The sequence below is a fragment of the Lutjanus erythropterus genome, chromosome 21 (assembly GCF_056507025.1).
Source record: "Lutjanus erythropterus isolate fLutEry1 chromosome 21, fLutEry1.hap2, whole genome shotgun sequence".
NCBI classification, from domain to species: domain Eukaryota; kingdom Metazoa; phylum Chordata; class Actinopteri; order Lutjaniformes; family Lutjanidae; genus Lutjanus; species Lutjanus erythropterus.
The window spans coordinates 804,995-828,114 of NC_139337.1; the positions used below are offsets into that span (position 1 = coordinate 804,995).

Below are 23,120 nucleotides of genomic sequence, written 5' to 3' on the forward strand. Positions count from 1 at the left end.
CCATAGTTCATCTACTCCATTCCATCTTGTGGGTGTGCAGTGGTACTTTCCAGGGTGCACATTAAACACAGGAGTAGCTGTCATGCACATTCAAACACATGGTTAAAAGCATATATATCATGAACTCAGCATGGTCAGTTAGTTCTGTAAGACTGTAAATGGTTCATTCAGGTATGCCAATGTTACAGGTCTCAGGCTGAGAACCCATATGCAGATAAGATTCCTGTGTAAAACAGGAGAAAAGAATAAGACAGGCGACAGGTACTTCCATTAAATGCAGCTTCGCTCCGTTGACTTTATTTGCCAACATGAAAAATATATTTCTTACTGTATTTTGTTTTTGTTTTTCTCTTCTTTTCGGTTATGACTTTAACTGTACAAAACTCACAATATCAAAATTGAAACAAAATACATAACCTGGGTACATTTTCAAGTAAAACACACATTCTCCCTTTCACAATAAAAATACTGCAATTCAACCATTGTACTACTGTACTAATTTGTAATCCTTCAGTCCACACACTGAGCTGTGTTTACATTTAGCCTACCATGCTACAATTAAACAATATCCAGAAAAATAGAATTCTTAAGGCCTTGTTCCCCCCATTTATACTCACATTTAGAGGAACATTAAAAAAAAAGAAATGTATGAGCTGAAGACTTGCATAGTAACCTTTCAAAGTGCTAATCATATTCAGGAACACCTCAAAACTTTAACACCAATAACAGAGTAATTTAAACAGGCTATTACACCAATACAGTATTATTTAATAAAAAATTAAATGTACTGGAGCCAAAAACAGGACAATGTTTGCATCTTACGCTAATTTCAACAAGCAGTTTTGCGGGCAGCGCCATCTTAGGTCACACAAAAAAAACAAAGGAAAAACACATTTTCCCCACTGGTCAAAAAACATATATGTATACCAGTTACCCTCACAAAATCAATCTCATACTCATTCTAGGGTATTTAACAACATGTGTATGTAGTTATTCAAGTTTAAAACCTTCACAAACCCGTGTAAAACAGGAGAAAAGAATGAGACAGGCGACAGGTACTTCCATTAAATGCAGCTTCGCTCCGTTGACTGAGGAAGCAGGAGAGGCCGCTGGGTAAGAGGGCTCTTGAGAGAAGCACAGCGCCACACTGCCTCCTACTGGTGACATTGATGTGCAACTGAATTGCAGAGAGACCATAATTAACCCTTAAGGCTCACAATTTAGTATAATAAAATGAAATAATATCCTCAAAGAGAGAACATGAATAATACTATTTTGTATATACCATGAAAATATGTATATATATATATATATGTATATATATATATATATATATATATATATATATATATATATATATATACATACATATATATATATATATATATACATACATATATATATACATACATATATATATATATATATATATATATATATATATATATATATATATATATATATATATATATATATATATATACATATATATATATATATATATATATATGTATATATAAACAAAATTACAAAAAAAAATGTGACCATACATTTTGTGTGCGTCACACGCTCCCTGACAAAAATAAAAATGGCTCCAGACATTTCCAAACCCATAAATCTCAAATACTCTTGGATTCTATGAACACTTTCAACATTTAAAGGTAAGTTCAAGGTAAGTATATTTATATGTGTGTGTGTGTGTGTGTGTGTTTAAATCAGTACACAAATAATGGTGCAGTGTATTGCATGGTTGGGGTGTAAGGTAGGAGTGGGTATGGTTTGGGACATGGCAGTGTCCTGACTGATGGGTAGTAGGGCATGGGGTATGTCTGCATCTCCCAGATTGGTACTGAGGGTAGTCCATGAGCCCCCACTGTGTTGCAAATCGTTTGGGGCTGGTAAGAGGGCTGGCCTAGCGATTCATATGTGAACATTTGGGGAGGCCTTCTCTCACGAGTGGACTTCCGAGTTTGTGGCTGACTGGCTGGATGATCATGGGGCTGCTCACTGACCGCTTGACAAGGCAGCAGTCCATGGGATGGCCGCATCACATCTTCGTCCTCCCATCCCATAGGTAAGTGCTGCTCCTCTTCAGTTCCTTCCTCCTCGTGTGTTCTGTGCCTTGTTTCTCTGCTCTCTACAGTGGGCATGCTCTCTCTTCTTTCACTGACAGGTGCAGTTCTGGTTTCTCTTTCAGGTGTGAGTGGTGGGGTTTGTTCCGATCTCTCAGTGGTTGTCACATGATTAGGGTTTCTCTGAAATCCATGTAGAGGCTGTGGTTGTGTCCCCTCAAGACCTCTCCTTACTGGTATTCTCAGCCAGTAGCGTGGTTCATCATCATCTGAAGAGTCACTACTTGGATCCCGTACACTTTGTTCCTTTGTATTTGACTGATGTTTTCTTGCCCCCTGATGAAGTTGCCCTTCAGTTGGTTGAACAGGTAAGTGTCTTGGTGGGGCGTTTGTTCTTCCAGTTAGTGGTTTCTGTGATGGCTGGGGTAGGTCTACAGGTAAGTCATTGACCAAATGAAGCAGATTGCGGTGTAGTGTTCGCACCCTGTTTCCACCTGTTTCTGGTGTCACTTTATAAACAGGTCCATCAACAATCCTCTCCTTCACAAAATGAACCTGGTCTTCCCAGTATGCTCTTAGCTTGCCTGGCCCCCCTCTCTCACTCAGGTTTCGCACCAAGACACGGTCACCTGGTTCAAGAACAACACCTTTCATGTGGCGGTCATAGTACTGCTTTCCTCGAGAACTTGAAAGCTGACTATTCTCGGAAGCGAGCCTGTAAGCTTCCTTCATTCTTGAGGCCCACTTCTCTGCATAACCTCTTGGAGAAGCAGCTTCTTCGTCAGTGGCCAAGCCAAATATCATATCCACAGGCAGACGTGGATGACGGCCGTACATCAGGTAGAAGGGTGAAAACCCAGTTGCCTCATGCTTGGTACAGTTATAGGCATGGATGACTTGTGGTAGGTGCTCTTTCCACCTTTCCTTTTCTTTTTCCTTCAGAGTTCTGAGCATTTGAAGCAATGTATGGTTAAACCTCTCCGCAGGGTTTCCCTGAGGGTGGTAGGGGGTGGTCCTTGAGTGACCTACTCCACTCAGCTGTTGTAGGGTTTTGAAAAGTTCATTCTCAAATTCCCTTCCTTGGTCGTGATGTAATCTCCATGGGTAGCCAAACCGTGGAATGAAATCATCAAAGAGTTTCAATGCAGCTGTCTTTCCAGACTTGTTTCTGGTAGCATAGGCTTGTGCAAACCTGGTGAAATGGTCTACAACCACCAGAATATACTCAAAGCCCCCTTTGCTACCTTCCAAATGAAGATAGTCAACAGACACAAGTTCTAGGGGTGAGCTGGTGCTAATGCTCCCCATGGGTACTCTGATGTGCGAGACAGGCTTTTTCTGTTTAATGCAGGGGCACTTTCTTGTCACATATGACTCAACATCCCGCTTCATGTATGGCCAATAAAACTGGTCTCGGGCTAGACCCAGGACTCTTTCAGTCCCCACATGGCCCATATCATCATGAAGGTGTCTCAGAACCATAGGACGGTACTGGTCAGGCAAGACAAGTTGACTCCTCTGGCTGGTTTTCCTGTACAACAGTCCATCTTTGAGGTGAAGCTTCCCCCATTCATGGAGAAGTTTACTTGTAAGACCACCAACTCCCCTTCTCATGTCACTGGTCAAAGTGTTACTGGTCTCTTTCAGTCTGATGACTTGACTGATGGCAGGATCCTCTCGCTGAGACTTCATGAGCTCTTCGTGGCTTATGGTTGGGAGGAGTTCTGGTGACTGCAAGGTTGGGCTGTTTTGTAATAGGTCCATCACAGCAACATAAGCAACGTCTTGTTGCTTAGCAGCCCTGGTGCCTTCCCATATTGCCAGAATGGAGTCTCTGGGCAGTCCCTCTGTGCATGAGTTAACATAGCTCTCAATGTCTAATGGCAACCTGTAGAGCGTGTCGGCATCCACATTTATTTTTCCTGGTCGATATCTCACTTCAAACCGAAAGTCAGCAAGCTCGCCAACCCATCTGTGGCCGACAGCGTTGAGCTTGGCCGTACTCATGACATACGTTAACGGGTTGTTGTCCGTATACACAATAAAGTGGGGTGCATAGAAGAGGTAATCTCGAAATTTCTCACTGATGGCCCACTTCAATGCCAGAAACTCGAGCTTGCCTGAATGAAGGTTATAGTTTCGTTCCGCTGGCGTCAGTGTTCTGGACCCATAGGCGATGACTCTGAGTTTCCCTCCCTGGCGTTGATATAACACAGCGCTGAGCCCTTGTTCTGATGCGTCTGTGTGTAGCACAAAGGGGAGGTCAAAGTCAGGGTAACCAAGCACTGGCGGGTTGGACAGAAGATGTATGAGATGGTCTAGGGCTCTCTGGTGCTCCTCACCCCACTGTATTGGAGTCCTGGATGACAACTGTGCCCTTTTTCCCTTCTTTTGCCTGAGCTGAGGCAGCACAGTGGTGTTTTTTGCCTGCAAGAGTTCATACATTGGCTTGGCGATTCTAGAGAAGTCCTGTATGTACGTGCGATAATAGCTAAGGAATCCCAGTAGCTTACGGACTTCTCCAACAGTTCCAGGGGTTGGACCTCTTAGAGCCTGAATGGCTTCCACATCCTTGGGGTCAATACAAACTCCATCAGCAGAAACCAGTCTCCCTACATAACGGACCTCTCTCTTGAAGAGCTCACACTTGGTGGGCCTCAGCTTTACACCATGGTGTTGGAGGGCCTTCAGGACACGTCTCAGTACTGTGACATGATCTTCAAATGTCTTAGCATAGCAGAGGACATCATCTAGGTATGGGATGCAGCATTCATCCCGCAAGGAGCTGAGCATTTCTTCCATGCTCCTCTGAAATGCGGCTGGGGCATTTGAAAGTCCAAAGTGGATGCGCACCCACTCATATAAGCCCCATGGAGTGATAAATGCTGTCATATGTCGTGATCCCTCTACAATGAAGCCTTGATGATAGGCTTTTCCCTGATCCAAAATTGAGAACCAGCTGTATCCCCCGAGTGTGTCAATAAGATCTTGAATACGGGGCAGGGGATGTCTGTCTGGGATTGTCTTTTGGTTCAAGAGCCTGTAATCGATGCACAGCCTCAAGCTTCCATCCTTCTTGCGAACACAAACCACTGGAGCAGAGTATGGGGACTTTGATTTTACTATGTACTTCTTTGCCAGTAAGTCCTGGATATAATCCTTGACTTCTTTGTAGAGGGGTTTAGGGACCGCTGTGTAGGACCGCTGTACTGGAATGTCATCCTTCAGGGTTATGCTCATTTGGAGGCTTGGAACACACCCAATGTCATTATCATCTTGAGCAAATGCATTTGACTCCTCATAGAGCATTCTTTTCACTATTTCTTGTTGTTTGTCGTCTAAATGGCTTACGTCGACAGGGGGATGCCACAGCTGCTTGATTTTTGTCATCCGTCTTGACAGGAACAGGTGAGTTAACATTGTTGACCTGGATGCTGTCTGTTTGATCAGTTTCCACTATCCTGTCGATTGGCTGGATACTGCCTAATACTGTAGAGCTGCTTAATGTAATGTCATGTTTGGTGTGGTTGCACACTGGGATTTCAATGTAAGGCTGTCTGGTGTGGTGGACTTCAACCAGGCCATCCCCAAGATCTAGCGGCTCCAGTTTCAGGTCTGGATGGTTGACCTCAAACAGTGCCACAGATGAGGTGAAATCATCAGGCACCTTACATTTGATGTGGGAGACTTTGCCGGGGTGGATAATGATGTCATGTCGACCAACTCTCACTGGTGCATGGTCATGAATGGGCTCTCTTGTCTGTACAAAGCTCACAATTGCCTCAGCTTCAGCATTTTCAATCTGCATGGCTTCTCTCAACAATTTGGCAATAACAGTGACAACTTCAATGCCACCCTCCTGCCCCAGAATGAGTTCTTGGATCACGTTGAAGCCTACTATTGGTCTCATGAGGGCCACACAGCTGACCAAGAAAGGCACTCTGATGGCGAGGTTTGGATCGTCATTGCCAGGTAAGTTAAAGGTGAGTTCAACCCATCCATCATATGGTATGGGCTCTCCATTAACTGCAGTGAGATCCAGTTCTCTGTCTCCAAGAAGCTCACTGAGAGGGCGCACTTCCTGTTGAGGTAGGTATTTTTGTTTCCATGGACGGTCAACAATACTGACCTGGGCGCCAGAATCTAGGAGAGCAGTCACAGCATATCCACTCAGGTTACACTTCAACAAACATTTCTTCCCTATTAGGCTAGCTATCCGCTGGGACGCTGATTTGACATCAGTTGGTAAAGGAGGAGGGATGACAAGATTGTGGTTAATGTGTGCTGGTACAGGCTTGTTAGAATCTGGGTGGGACTGGATACCACAGTCGGCCACAGGTTGTCCCCCTGCCGTGACCGAGGTGCGTTTCCCAATGGCTTAGTTCTTTTAAGGCATCCTACAGCACGGTGCCCCTCCTCCCCACAAGCAAAACAGTGGTTGCAGTTGGTTCGGTTACTGGCAATGCAGTTAGGGCAGCCATACTGTCTCTCCTTTCGTAACTGTCTGCTCTGTTTATTGGGACACTGGCAGGTACACTGGGGTAGAGATTCAGATGTTGACGGCTTTGTTGTTGCAGCAACATTGGACTGAAGGGAGTTTACTGCCTGAGTCAGGGCCTGTACTTGAGCACTCAGCTGATGGATTAGCTCATCTTTAGCATTAGTGTTGGTGCTACATTTTTCTTTGGTCACCTCACTAGTGTTGACTTCACTACTCTGAGCGTGAGCTACTTTTGGGCGAGTGCTGCGCCCCAAGCGTCGTTTCCTCTCACTTTCCTCACTTGTTGTTTTTGTCATTTGTCTCAGAAGTGCCTCATCAGTAACTGTGGGGTCAGAGAGGAGGGGCTTCAAGTCTCGCCTGATATCGTAATATTTCTCACTCAAGCCCTGATAGACTGTGCGAAGAAGTACATTCTGTGCTGTTTGTGGCTCATATTTTATGTCTGAATCTGTCTGCCTGGATGTGAATATCACCTTTTGCTTGAGCCCCATCATTCTGTAGAGGAACTGCTGCGGCGTTTCATGCTCATGCTGTTTAGCATTCATCAGCTCCTGGAACAGTTCAGTGCTACTCTTCTCCCCCAAGTGTGATTGTAGGAAACTCTTTAGCTCTTCAATTGTCATTTCATCCTTGCTGGCGAGCATATCCTTGAAGTTGCCAGGCTTTATGATGCGGAACACTGCTCTGGTGATCTCGCCCTCAGTGTGCTTTTCTTTCAATCCTTGGTCAATTTGTTTACTGATATTGCTGTAACTTATATCAGATGAGTTGTCTCCGATTTGTCCACCATGGATTTTAAATTCTTTCCTCTGCAGAAGGGGAAGGTCTTTGAGAGCAATCATGCTTTCAATAGTGTGGGATGTTGGTCAGCATTTAAACTAGGTGACTGACTTGGGTGCAGGACATGTGGACTGTGGAACTGGTTACAGTCATTGTCAGTTAGTTGAGTCTCAGTCATGTGAGCAGTGAGTGGAGCATGGTCCTGTTTAAATTTTTGACACAACTCATCATAACTGGAGATTAGCTTACTGATCTGTGATTCAAGGACATTAGTTTGGGAAGCCAGATCTGTTGCTGAAGTTTCAGTGTGTCTACCTGTAGCATTTGTGTTAATGTGGGCTACACTAGATGGCAAAGGTGATGAAACATTAGCATCAGACACAATAACATCTGCTCCCACTTCAGGAGGAAGTTCACTCTCATTACTATTTTGAATCATCTCATCAATCATATCTCTTGAAACAAGTAGCTGTGACATTCCTTCATCTTCTAGTTCCAGCAGAACTACACTGTCCATGTATGAGCACACATAATCAATGCAGCCCTCCTCATCATGTTTGTTCAACTTAGCTGGGTCTTGGTCCAGTGTCTGTGGGATGTCGTTAGCCAGCTGGAACAAGTCATCAGCAGAAAGGTGGAACAGTCCCTTCTTGATAGCCCAAACCAACTTCTTCCTCTCGTTGTCTGCCATTGTCAGATGCCCTTGGCCCTTGAAATCCCTCGCTCTGGCAGCAGTCAGACGCCCTGGATTCTCACAGCCCCTTGCTCTGACGATGTGTGGCACACTGGTCCACGGGTTCAGGGATCACTGGATCAACGACGTTCTCCAACCACAGGTGTCGCCAATCCTGGACGAGCCCCCACAAATCTGTTACAGGTCTCAGGCTGAGAACCCATATGCAGATAAGATTCCTGTGTAAAACAGGAGAAAAGAATGAGACAGGCGACAGGTACTTCCATTAAATGCAGCTTCACTCCGTTGACTTTATTTGCCAACATGAAAAATATATTTCTTACTGTATTTTGTTTTTGTTTTTCTCTTCTTTTCGGTTATGACTTTAACTGTACAAAACTCACAATATCAAAATTGAAACAAAATACATAACCTGGGTACATTTTCAAGTAAAACACACATTCTTCCTTTCACAATAAAAATACTGGAATTCAACCATTGTACTACTGTACTAATTTGTAATCCTTCAGTCCACACACTGAGCTGAGTTTACATTTAGCCTACCATGCTACAATTAAACAATATCCAGAAAAATAGAATTCTTAAGGCCTTGTTCCCCCCATTTATACTCACATTTAGAGGAACATAAAAAAAAAAGAAAGTTATGAGCTGAAGACTTGCATAGTAACCTTTCAAAGTGCTAATCATATTCAGGAACACCTCAAAACTTTAACACCAACAACAGAGTAATTTAAACAGGCTATTACACCAATACAGTATTATTTAATAAAAAATTAAATGTACTGGAGCCAAAAACAGGACAATGTTTGCATCTTACGCTAATTTCAACAAGCAGTTTTGCGGGCAGCGCCATCTTAGGTCACACAAAAAAAACAAAGGAAAAACACATTTTCCCCACTGGTCAAAAAACATATATGTATACCAGTTACCCTCACAAAATCAATCTCAAACTCATTCTAGGGTATTTAACAACATGTGTATGTAGTTATTCAAGTTTAAAAGTTTCACAAACCTGTGTAAAACAGGAGAAAAGAATGAGACAGGCGACAGGTACTTCCATTAAATGCAGCTTCGCTCCGTTGACTGAGGAAGCAGGAGAGGCCGCTGGGTAAGAGGGCTCTTGAGAGAAGCACAGCGCCACACTGCCTCCTACTGGTGACATTGATGTGCAACTGAATTGCAGAGAGACCATAATTAACCCTTAAGGCTCATAATTTAGTATAATAAAATGAAATAATATCCTCAAAGAGAGAACATGAATAATACTATTTTGTATATACCATGAAAAAAAAAAAATATATATATATATATATATATATATATATATATATATATATATATATATATATACAAAATTACAAAAAAAAATGTGACCATACATTTTGTGTGCGTCACACCAAGATCCACTGAAAATCAAGAGTCAGCAGGTTTTTACCTTGCAAACAGCAGGGGCTGTCATCAGTATTGATCCATAGCCAACACTTTAAACCAAACCAAGTTATCTCAAAAGCAAATGTCCAGACTTCACTTTTCTTTGGATTTTCCATTTACTCACTCATTGTCATTGTCATTGTTATTGTACAAAAAAATCTAATTTGGACCTAAGTGCATTTACTGAACACATTCATGCTTTCCAAACGAAGAACCAACACTGCTCTTTATATTTGTCATCCCTAAAGTCCTACCTGGTTAAAATCACTAGTTTTTCTTCCCTCAGGGCAATGATGACATTTATATCTGTGGCATAGGCAGCGATGGCCTAGTGCGGTTGGAGCATGCCTTCTCAATGGGACGAACAACTCCACAAGTACTTCCTCTGGTAATTAAGTTCATCTGATAATATTAATTTATATGTATATATGACAAGGTGTAAGGCGAAGACTTTACTTGTCAGACTGAAATATTTCATGCTGTGTCACTGCTCTTATAATTAACTATACATGTAACTTGAAACTGTCCACCAGGGTAATGTTTCTGATGTAAGAGCATCAGTGCAGGACAGGGTGATCAGCTGTTCCTTCATCTCCATGAATACTATTTCTACTCAGAGGACCACTGGCTTCAACAAAACCTACTATCTCATGTTTGCCCATGGACCCACCAGCAACGGTAATGAATATTTAGTGTAATGGTGGAAGAGGAGTCTACACTGGGTTTCATGCAAGAACATTTTCATATTCTTATCTTAAAATTCTCTTACATTAGTTTGTACGGTGGGCTCTCACGAACATGTCACGTCAGATTCAGTAAATGCTCTTAACTTGAGATAACTGTAAATGATTTGCCTGTGCCTAAGTGCATGTGCATAGGATTTGTAAATTAGCATATTTAATGCCCCAAAATACCATAAAAAACTATGCTTCCTGCTCCATATGTCAGGAAGTCTTCATTCCTGACATTACAGAGTAAGAAGAACTTTATCAGTTTGGAGTTTGATATCCTGCTTTCAGAGATCCATTGAGGAAAATCATTTTAACAGTGTCAGCAGTGGAATTAAAAGACCTGCTAAAGTAAAGAAATGGGAAAAGCGAGTGCTGTTAATGCCACGTTACCTGGGTCAGACTGTCACTGAAATAAAAAAGAAATGTCTCAGTATGAAATGACTTTAAAGGGGGGGGGGGGGGGGGGGGGGGGGGTTGATGGGCAGATGGAGCCCAAGATCCCAAAACAAGGAAATCAGGATTTGTCTATTTCATCCTGGACTTCAAAATTGTTAAGCTCAAGCGACTGGCTGAGGGGGTATCAGTGTATACAACAGAGTTAATTGCTATAATATGGGCTCTACAATGGGTGGAGGAGGTCAGGCTGAGGAGGGCAGTCACATGGTCAGACTCAGCCTCAGTCCTAATGACTCAGAGATAACAATCCGGGGGCCCGACCAGACTTGGTGGTGGAGCTCCTCACTCTGTTGTATAGAATTGAGCAGGCCAGAGGCATGATAGGGTTTCTGTGGGTGCCTGCCCATATTGGGGTAGAGGGTAATGAGATGGCAGATATGGCGGCTAAAAGGGCATTAAGGAGGGATGTTGAATTGACTGTGGGCATCGGGATATCTGAATGTTCATCATCAGGGATGACATAACAGCTCAGTGGCAGAAACAGTGGGAGAATGGAAAAAAAGGGCGGCATTACTTCTCAATACAAAATAGTGTAAAGACAGACCAGTGCTACCTCAGATGTGAGCAAAAAAACATACTGTGATAATGACAAGACAAAGACTTGGACAATGTGGACTGGCATGGGATTTAGCTAAGACTGGCAAACATCAGGATGGATTATGTGGAGCCTGCAGGCAACAGCAAACTGTGAAAAATCTACTTATGGAGTGCAGCCTGTTTGAGGAACAAAGAACACAGTTATATGCCAAGTTGTCACGTGAGGTGTAGATCAGTCACACTGTTTTCACCGAACTATGTTAAGCCTTTGCAGACACCGTAGTTCAGGTACGTCTGCTATGTAGTGTTTTTTACATCCTTGATGTTGTAGTCAATAAACCAAGTTCAAAGACATTAAAAGTTGTTTTTTATTGACAGTAACATCCAACATGGTGTCAGAAGACTCATTCTGGACCCTTTTCACAGACTGTGCTCTTTCAACCGGGATTTGTTTTTTTTCTTTTTCAAGCGAGGACAACTATGCCTATTAGCTGGTGCAGCTAACCTGCAAAACATGGCAGAGGGATTCCGGCGGCCCGACCCCCTCGTATTTGACGGTAACATTGCTGAGAACTGGTGTACCTTCGAACAGGAATATGACATTTTCATTGCACACTCTGACAAGCTGGCCCGCACACATGTATACATCCTCCTCAATCTGGCAGGATGGGAGGCTATTGAACATGAACGGTCTTTCATGTATGCAGGAGAGATGAGGATGAGGACGAATCCTCATCCCAGTGGAATCCAAAGAAGACCCTGAATGTCTCGAGGAAATTTTGGGAGACATGTAACCCCTCAAACTACCATCGCCATGGAAAGACACAAGTTCAACACCACGCAGTCAGAAAGCTGGTGAGGCAATTGAAGCAAATATCAGTGATTTAAGGATCAAAACGAAAAGCTGTAATTTTGGAGATCTCTTTGAGGAACTTAGAGATAGACTGGTCTGTGGCATACACAATGACAATCTGAGGAAGGTGCTTCTGTGAGATAGTGATTTGACTCTAACTAAAGCTATTTCCATGTCAAATTCATGAAATGACTGAAGAGCACAATAAAATGCTGGCTTCCCCACAGCACTCAGTCATATGTGTGGATGCAATCCAGGCCAAGTTCATGAGAAAGCAAAAGCATGACGCAAAAGAAAACAGGGACACAGAGCATCTCTAATTGCAACAACTGTGGTGGTACCCATGCAGCTAAAAGAGACAAATGTCCAGCTTTTGGCCAACAGTGCCACACCTGCAAAAAGTGGAATCATTTTAAAAACTGCTGCAAATCAAAACAACAGACCTACAACAGGCAAAGACCTAGGAGAACTGTTCATCAGCTGGAGCCTGACCATGTTGATAGCACCACAAATGAGACATTTTATGTCGATGGCATATCACTTCAACTGAGTGTTGACTCAGCTGTTGCACAGATAGAAGAAAATGATGAAGCTTTTGTTACTGTGCAAGTAAATGGCACACCATTAGAAATTAAAGTTATCACAAGTGCCAAGTGCAATGTCATGTCAAAAGAGAAATTTGAACAGCTAAAATGTGAGGAACAAATAAAAGAATGCACTAAATACACCAACATTGTTGCATATGGAAGCAGTTGGTATGATTAGTTAGTGATTAGTTTGCAGTGCCACCTAGAGGGACAGCCATACATGCTGCCATTCTACATCATTCAGGAAGATGTTCTGCCACTGCTAGGGCTACGAGCAGCAGACAAATGGGGCTAGTGTCATTCAGCAAAGATGTTCACCAGTTAAGCCCCACTGATATTGATCTGTCCCACCAAATACAAACAGAATACAGTGATCTTTTCTCAGATAAGCTTTGAAAACTACCCGTAACTTACTCCATGACACTCGACCCTGATGTGAGACCTGTTGTCCGTCCTGCACATCGCATTCCCGTGGCCATGAAAGACAAAGTCAAAGCTGAACTCGACAGGATGGAGAGACTAGCTGTCATCACTCCTGTTTCAGAGCCGACTGATTGGGTGTCATCTATGGTTGCTACTAACAAAAAAGCAAGAAATCTGAATATGCATCAATCCAAGAGACTTGGCCACATCACCCTATGCGGACTGTGGAGGAAGTGGCCGCACAGATGGCAAATGCAACACTGTTTTCTGTCTTGTACGCAAAGAACTCATTTTGGCAGGTTTCACTTAACCACACATCCTCAATGCTAACCACCTTCAGCACTCCTTTTGGTCGCTACAGGTTTTTCCGAATGCCATTTGGACTTAATTCTGCTAGTGAAGTGTTCCAGCGAGCGATGGAGCAGATCTTCGCTGGGTATCCCTGTGCGATCATAGTCAATGACATAATTATCGCAAGCAAAAACATGGAGGAACATGATGCCAAATTGAGAAAAGCGCTCAACCGTGCCAGAGAGGTGAACTCCAGGCTGAATCCTCTCAAGTGCAGGTTCCGGCTGAACCAGGTCAGCTATGTTGGTCATGATTTCACTAGTGAAGGATTCAAAGCTGATCCTCCAAGACAAAAGCCATCAGCTGACAGCTCCTCTGCAACAAATCACCCACAAAGACACTGAATGGGCTTGGCATGAGCAGCAGCAAAATGCTTTTGAAGCACTGAAGAGGCACAAGTCCTGCCCTCCTGTTCTGTCATACTATGATGTGACCAAACCAGTGACACTAAAGGGGTCTTCACATGACAAGAAATTTGCTCTTCACTCACCGCCAGGTAGGGCGCAGATGCGCCGAGCGGACGCAGAGGAGCTCAGGTATACGTCATCAACAAGTGCAAGCTATTCACCATTGCTAGGCAACACCAAACGCTACTTGAAAAAGGACGAGGAGGAAAAAGCAGACTCCTCTTCTGCAAAAACTAACCACAGCTCTATGTAACAACATGATAGGATTTACTGTTGCTGAGCTAAACGACAGTTTATCTAGCTACGAAGCACTGATCCTGTGACTGTGTCTGCCTGGAATAGCGAACGTACACAAACAACTAAGCTAACGTTAGCATTGTATTTAGCTTAACAGTAGCTCGTAAACTCTGCTTAATCACAAGCCTGGTAGCCCGATCTGACTACTGACATTTCACCAAGCAGTACTGCGGTGTTATATAGTTCGGGGAACTTGGAAACACAGAGAATGAGTTTTTCTTCTATCTCCTCTCCCTCCTCTGTTTGTATGTGTAGCTTCTGGCTACGTCAAATTCAGCTGTTATCTCATTGGTTGCGCTTTGAAAGGTCAGCGGCAAACGAGGTCAAAGTTCAAATAATTTGAACTTTGGGCGCAGCAGTGAGCGGCAGATCAGAGTGGTGTGCCACGCCGAGGGTAGTGGTGCCGCTAGGTCGGGCGCTACCGCTCTCTCCATAGGAAAATAATGGGACAGCCAGCGCAAAGCGTTTTTACCGCTGATTATGTGAAGGGGTCTTTACCTGTGATGCTTCACAGTATGGGCTCAGTGCAGCATGCTTGCAGGAAGAGAAACCTGTGGCCTATGCTTCATGGACGCGAACTGACACAGAAACCAGATATGCTCAAATTGAGAAAGAGCTGTTGGCAGTGGTGTTTGCATGTTCAAAGTTTAACGATTACATCTATGGCAAACCTGTGACCATTCACCTGAAAACAGACCACCAGCCCTTGGTCTCTATACTCAAAAAGCCCATACATGCAGCACCAGCAAGATTACAAAGGATGATGTTAAGACTTCAAAAGTACATCACTCTTACGTACAAAAGTGGAAAACAAATGCATCTGGCTGACACTCTGTTGCAAGCTTCCGAGAGTTCTACAGTTCAGCATGCTGATGAGGAGGACAGTTTTAATGTAATGACAGTCAGTTACATATCCTCTTCTCATCTTGAGGAGTTAAAGAGACACACCGCAGATGACACAACCCTGCAGACACTCTGTACCTTCATCAGACAGGAATGGCCTAATAAACAGTGCAGTCTCCCAATGGCCGTTTGTCCCTATTTTCCCTTCAGGGATGAACTAACTATTGATAATGGGGTCATCATGAAAGGTCACAAAGCTGTCATTCTTCAGACATTACAAAAAGAGTACATTAGCATCATGCACAGAGGACATCCTGGTGCTGAAGCCAACTCAAACTTTTATTTTCCTTTCAGTTGGTTGGTCGTGTTATTTCAATAGGTTGTAAACCTTTAAAGACAGAGAAACAAAGTTAACACCATCAAACACAGAACCAAAGAGTTGACATATTAGCTATTTTAAATGAATCAATCACTTAAGCCTTTTAAAGCAACTAAAGAATAATCTAATTTTTATTAAGTGTCCACATTTTAAGCCTTTTAAATTGAATAAAGAATAATCAACATTTTAGTAAAGTTTAGTAAAGTTTTAACATTTTAACAGAATATATATATTCTATATTTTTACTTAACTTATACTCAAAATGAAATATATTAATTCAAACTCATTTGACACAAAATCAGTGAAGTAAATGCTGCAGTGCTTTCATTAACCAATCACACAGCAGTTAACATAAACTTGACCATATCAAGAAACATTTCAGAACACCAAGAAAGCAAATAAACATTTCACCGACCATTGGCGTCTTTGGACTGAATCCATGAGTGGACTTGGATCTCCTTTGTTCTTTCCTTGCTTCTTTCTCCTCTGAAGATTGTTTGTCTGAATAACTGAGCTTCCCCAGTCCTTCCCAGGTGCTCTAAATCAGTGATGACTGATTAGGTGTCAAGCACCTCTTTGCTGCTACTGGTGCACCCTGGGAAGTGTAGTACTTAGTCCCATGTCTTGAGATTCAGCTCAACAGACATCAACAAAGAAATACAGTCATGTTCTGTTGGTAACAGCACAAAAACACACCAGCAAAGAGAACCATTACAGCTGCATCCAGTTCCAGACCTTCCTTGGTCTACAGTAGCAATTGACATCTTTGAATGGAGCAACCAGCAGTATTTGGTGCTAGTAGACTCATATTCAGGCTGGTATGAGATGGACCTGCTTCGTGACATTACCTCTGCATCAGTCATCACAAAATTCAAAAGACACTTTTCAGATCATGGAGCTCCTCACACTCTCATATCTGACAATGCCAGACAGTTTACTAGTCAGCACTTTAAAGACTTTGCTGCTCAGTGGGACTTCACTCATGTAAACAGCAGCCCAGAGTATCCTCAATCCAATGGGTTAGCTGAAAGAACTGTTCGCAGCACTAAACAACTCATGGAAAAGTCTCACAGAGATGGAACAGATGTTTTTCTCAACCTGCTAAATCTCAGAAATGTGCCATGTGACAAAAAGCTTGGTTCTCCTGCACAGAGACTCAAGACAAACACACACTACTCTTCTCATCTCCAGGAGTATTGCAGAGGTCTAAAGATCAGGGTGTGCTATCTCTCCCTAACTTCAAAGTCTATCATCAGTCCTTACAATTAAGTACAGTCCTTGCTTGGCGTAACAAATGCTCTTTAGTATCATGGAGACCTCTAGAGGAAAACTTTGTATATCCTAGGAAATTAGAGGATGTCTTATTTTCTCGTTTGAAAATGAAACACTGTATGTTACATTATTAACCCTATTATCAGCAATATGATTAGGAACTAGTGTTGTAGAGAAAAACTTGGTGGGGAACCCAAAATGGCACTACAACACCCCCTTGTGGCATAATTTGAATATACTGATCGCAAATAGGCCTCTGGAGTTTAAACCATGGGCCTCCAAAGGTATTACTACAATTGGTGATTTATACAATGACAAAGGTATGCTGAGTTTTCAGGAACTGTGTCACCTCTTTGGCCTACCTTGCATCTTGAACAGAGGAACAGTACTTTGTACTTTTACTAGTATTGGTGGTGGAGCAGTCCATGGGAGACCCTGGGGATTGTTGTCGGGTGGGTTGGGGAATGCTGCCATTGGGAGGGACATTGAGGGAGGGAGGCTAGAGATTTATTTGTGGAAGAGTGTCATTTGTATTTCTTTTTTATCTATTACTCTTGTGCCAGTTCCAATAAAGTTTTGTTCACAACAGGTTCTTGCAAAGGTTTTTGCATATACAATAGCTCCTATCAGTAATTATAGGTAAAAAAAAATGACTGAACTTAACTGATGTAACAAATAATTTAGCTACACTAAAATAATATAGCTACATGTGTAATAAGAAAATTACAGCAGACATTTAACACAAAAGACATTTTCTGTGATTTCAAATGACTTTTTTTTATAAGGTTAATTGATAAATGAATTCAATTATGTTGAGATATGTAATTAGTAACTGTAACTAACTTAGAGTACTAATTAATAATAAGTAACTTGCCAAACTCTGATTGTAATCCAATGAAAAGAAAGTTCTGACTGTTGTCTGTCTCCCCCACAGGACAGATCCAGTTCCATACAGCTACCTTCATCAGCACTGACAAAGTGGACATTTCTAGACCACAGCATATCGGAAAAGCTGGATGGCCTCATATCATCAAAGCACATGGTGAGATCCTGCCCAGGGGGACAGCAACACTAATTGAAAGCACAGGGATGGTTTCAGGTAATTATGGGCACTGATGTTTGTCTAACATTTTGGCAGCCACTATACTATGACCAGTCAAAGTCCTCAGAGAATGAGTCATAATGATTTTGACCTTTCCTTTAAAGCATCTGGAAATTTGGCTTGAAATAGTAAAAATGGATATATGATATCAAAGCTGAGTGTCTTATCTGCATCAACAAAAAACTGAGTGACAATAATAATTCATAACTATTATAAACCCTGGTTTTAACAGCTCATTTTGTCGATTAGATCATTTCTCAAGACTGTGTAGGTGTGGCAGATCATGTTTTGACTGACATCTCACCAGTGGCAAACTATGACTATTAGAACTGGGACTTCAGTTAAGCCAAAACTTAGCCAGACACACCAAATGCAGCAAACTGGAAAAAGATTTTGCTGGAATAAGCAGCAGGCAGCAGATAGTTTGTGATATCTTTTGTAGTGTGTAGTTGCCACATACAAAAACCCCATTAGAGGCAGCAAACGCCACACAATAATAGCAGTTTTCTTTACTTAAATTTGTATTCAGCAGTTTATGATTGCCATTTACTGTGTTAGTATTGTTTGGATACGTTCTAATGAAGTTTGTGTTTGATATGAAGAGCTGTAGTAATCTTAATGAATCCTTGTGAGTTTCTTTTTATCATTCTTATTTCTCTGTTTCAGCACCACAAACAGTTACATGTAGCATAGATCTCCAATTATATTATTTCTGTCTACCAATGAGTGAGCCAGCCCAGAGACAATAACAAAAAAATCTAATTGGATAACTCTATTTGGCTTTTTATCAGGATAGTAACCCTTTAATTTCTGGAGCAAAGTTGATAGGAAATTACCCTTATATTAGAATTAGACTAGAATACCCTAATAATTAAATGAAATAAATCAAATATAATATACTTAAATATGACATTTGAAATACTGATCTGTTAGGCCTTCTCTGAAAGCAAAGAAAGCCCTCAGGGTTCTCCTCTGCATTTTGCTCAGGAGTACTGGTATAGGATTCAAAGTAATGTACTGCTGTGGACTGCACCAGCACCACAACATATTTTAGACCAAAGAAAAAAAAAAAAAGAATCTAAATCAGTTTAACCTTTTCCGATCAAGTGTCAGAGCTTTAAGCACACTTCTAAATTGTAGATTACTATGTAAACATACTCATGCAACATACTGTTACAAAGTTGGATTCTTGTGTTTTGATCTATGCCAACCATTTCCAGATACAGTCACAGCTGCAGGTACAGTCAGTACCACAAACAAACAAGTACACTATTAAAAAAGGTTTTGAAAAAATCTGGGCTTCTCACATTTACAACTCAACAGTAACCCCACAGATTAGAGCCCGACCGTTAAATCAGCCAACTTTTGTCAGTGCAGATTGATATGCTTTTTTTTTTAACTTCAGTTTATTGTATATTTTGTTCTATTTATTGTTTTATTATTGAGTCTACTGTTTCAGTGCCATGATGTCATTTTGGACAAATAAGTTTATTGTTAAACGGTAAAACATCATGCTTACATTCCATATGCAAAAAAAGGGCTGGTTTATATAGGGTATATGTTTTATATTCTGTATAAAGAATATCAGCTGGTATATTAATATCAGATGTATTTTTTTACTCCTTAATATCAGTGTTGGCCCCCAAAATCCAGTATCTGTTGGGCTCTACCCAAGATCAATAATATTCAGCACAAACACTGCTGTTACACTGGTAAGGTCCAATCAATCCAGTCATTAGTTGGGGCCCCTATAGCTGACTGAAATTCTTCCAGTTGAGCTTTTGTTTTTTTCCCTTGGTCAGTCAGTGTGCATTGCAGTTACAGGATAAAACAGATAAAAACAAAAATGCACAGGGAGAACATTTCAGTGAGGAGTAATAAAGAAACTGATGGAAGAGGAGAAGGGCAATAGAAACGCAGAGCAGTGTGAGCAGCCATCTCCTCCATTCAGGTGTACCTACGGCATGCACAGGGCAGGTGACGCTGGCTTGTATGCTTGTGATTGCTTTTGCCACTGACAGGCTCAGATTGTTATTCTAAGTGTCTGACAACATTATTGAAAGGATCACAACAGTGAGAGACCTTATTTCAAAGCAGCTGTTTAATTGCTCTTGCTAAACTCACAAGACTCTTTCTGCATAATTGTTAGCTTCATTCAAACTAAACAGAAACTAAATAATACTCACAAACTCTGGTTTGGTCCAAATAAATCCTTAATTCACAGGGTAAAGGTGCACAGGTGATGCTGGACAGCAGCTGCAGCCTCAGGAAAGAAGCTCTGCAGGTGCGCTGATTTTATAACTGAACTATAAGAGAATGCACACTTTTGCCCTCTCTCTGAAAATATGAAAATCTGATGTTTTCACATCACAGATAACAAAGGAGGGCATTAAAACACAAGTTTATCTGGTAAAACATATTCATATAGGCTCATAGAGGAATTTAGTGTGGAGCATTGTGGAAAAAAAATAGAATGAATCATCAAATATTCGTATAGGACAACTAAATCTGATTTGATGAAGAAAATCGGGGACTAGCTCTAATGTTTATACTTCCACTTATATCATTATATATATTATGTGTAAGATATACATTATATTATTATCCATTAAGGGAGATATATGTGTTTTGTTACGTGTCCTAAATGGCGTCATATCCTTTTTCGCATTGTGCAAAGGCTCCAAAAGCTGCCACAGTACTTGGTCATACCTCTAAATTTCCCTCTATGTACCAAACAGTAGTAGTAGTTTCCATTGACAGGGACAATACATGCATGGAACTGGAAATGGCAATGACTCAATTGGGAAGAACAATTGAAATAAATAAATAAATATAGTACAGCCTGAATATGACTTAAGCCTGTGAAAATATGTGAGAAATAAGACCTGACCTAACCAGATCTCAAGCGCTAATCAGGACAGTGTAACACAGTGTGACAATATTTCAAATTTGGATTAAAACTCATTTCTAATGTTTTTAAACCCTTATTGTTATTTGCATAGGACAATAAATTACATAGTTAGAAGTTATTGTAGTTTTGGGTTTCCAGTGGCATTAACGCTTCTATCTATGGTGACATTGAAATTTTCTGAGCACATTCATGCTTCTCTGAAGACAAAGATGTGCAGTGCAGTCAGGGTGTGAGCTGATACTGTCTTGTCTGGCATAATCCAAGTTTCTTTAAGTTCTGACATGCTGTTATATATCTGCTCACCATCAGAACACACACCCCCAATTCAGACAGTGTGCATGTCCACATGAACGTAGCTCAAAGCTTAAGATCTACAGTGAAGATTCACGTTAAAAACATGGTGTAATAACATGTTTTTTTAGTCAACATGTTGGCGCTGTAGGATATTTGGATTACGGCAGATGAGCAGTATGGAGGCATTTTATGTTTTTATTCTGTTGTTTTTTTTATGTTTGAAAACTGGTCACCATTAATTTCCATTGTCTGGGAGATTCTGCAACATTGTTTTCCTGTGAATCTAGCAGTGTTTTGTAGACTAAAAAACTAAACCCAACCTCCAGTCGGCATGAGGGTGACTAGATAATGACTGTTTCACATAGGGTCTGAAATGGCTTTTTAATGTATCGCTGGAAGAATTTCACTTTGAAATCTTTGATCATAGTCACCTTACAAACATAGGCTTTGTGCTGAGACAACATGAGAAAACTGTGCAGCTTTCTAACCACAGGTGAGTAGAGGTGACAAAAACTGTACTGTACTAAAAAAATATCAACTGAAAAAAAAAACTATTTTAGTGATTATCTTGAGTAGTGAGAGTACTGCCTTGCACCTGTACCTGAATTTATTTGTGATGAAAAGACAATTAACCTGCCTCCAGGACAATATTCCCAATTTGTATCTCTGTGTGGTATTATACTCTTTTAAGTATACCAATCAGTAAATATTTTTTAAATTACATATTTGCTTCTTGCCTCCAATATTATATTATGAGCGGGCAAATAAGTCAGCAAACCCTGTTCATGTGCATGTGGCCAGGCCCAGCAGCTAAAAGTTGAGCCAGACATTAAACTTAATTGATTAAATTTAGATATTAATATTAAGTAAAAGCCAACACCACCTAGAGATTAGCAGAGCCTTGGAGTCTGAGAAGGCTCACAGGTTCTTAAAGAAAAAACATCTCAATTTAAGATTAAATGTATTACAAACAAAATAACAAGGGATGGTACCACAGAAAAAGCATAATGTTAAAATTAAATTAACACTACTAATAAAATGCTAAAAAGAATAAAAAAAAAAAAAAAAAAAACACTACTCAGGCCAGTCCAGTGGCCGTCTCCACGTCCTCACTCTGCCATTCCAATGCCATTCTTGAACATCTCCCATGCCAGCTACCAAGGCTCTCCAACCCTGTCATATCTGTGGATGGATAGAGACACAGAGCTGCTACACTAGCTCCAGCTATGTCTCCTCCTGGCCTGCCTCCCCAACATGTCAGAGGGTGCTCAAGGTGGAGGAGAGATTTGAGCATGGGCAAGCTGTTCCTGTTCACATGGCACTCTTGCTCAGGATAGGTACGGTTCGCATGCTGGTTAGGGCTGCTGGCTTTAAAGACAGGTACGTGGGTTGTTACTCACATTAACATACTTTGAGCAGCTGCAACAGGCCCCTGTTGGTACCCAGATAGCACGCATACATCTCGCCGACATCGGCCTCAGATCGTACGTCGGCATTCTACTCCTGATGTCTGTAAATGCATCTGAGAAGCATCAGCCCATAGCAGGGACATGGTTTGCCAGAGGGCGGGATTATGTGTGCCATTTCAAAGTCGGCGTTGGAGATGGAGAGGCTACTTCATGTCAGCCACGACTGGTCTTCAGGTAAGCTCACTTAAAGTAAATATAAAAAATAGCTGTTTTATAAATATGACATACAGGGTTAGCAAGATAAGTCAGGATTTAGCAACATAAGTTGTTAAGCCCTGACTGGGTATGTTAGCACAGGTGATGCCGACTTCTAACAGGCTAGCTAGCTAGCTTATAAGTCACAGACCTGACCAGCAAATGTATCAACTAACTTAATTTAGCCATTGCTAGGTAGGCATAAGTCTTTCCAGCACATGAACAATCTCCATCTGGACAACAAATCAGTGTTGAATTTGGGAAAGGGTAAGGAAATGTTAGTTAGCGTTAGTTGTTAGCTAGTAGCTGGTGGGCTTCTGTGTTTTTACAGCTGTGGAGCTAACTTTAGTGGTAAACTGGCAGCTATCGAAGGGAAGCTCTGCTCTGCTCTATTTGCAAAAATGGCTCAGTGTAACATTATCTCATAGTTCAGTACTGGTTATGGGCTATTGTTGGTGTGTTTACACTGTAAGTGAAGTTAATATCCACTTCACGTAGGTGTATCTGAATTTAGTGCAGCGTCTCTGGAAAACAC

General features: G+C 41.5%; 1 protein-coding gene across 1 annotated transcript in view; it reads left to right on the forward strand.

Moving 5' to 3' along the window:
• Positions 1–23,120, forward strand: part of LOC146307158 (ferric reductase 1) — a 48,510-nt gene that overhangs the window by 9,038 nt on the left and 16,352 nt on the right. Inside the window, exons 6-8 of the mRNA XM_084747458.1 lie at positions 9,765–9,866; positions 10,012–10,156; positions 17,549–17,656. Coding sequence (XP_084603584.1) covers positions 9,765–9,866; positions 10,012–10,156; positions 17,549–17,656 — 355 coding nt within the window. The remainder of the gene's footprint in view (positions 1–9,764; positions 9,867–10,011; positions 10,157–17,548; positions 17,657–23,120) is intronic.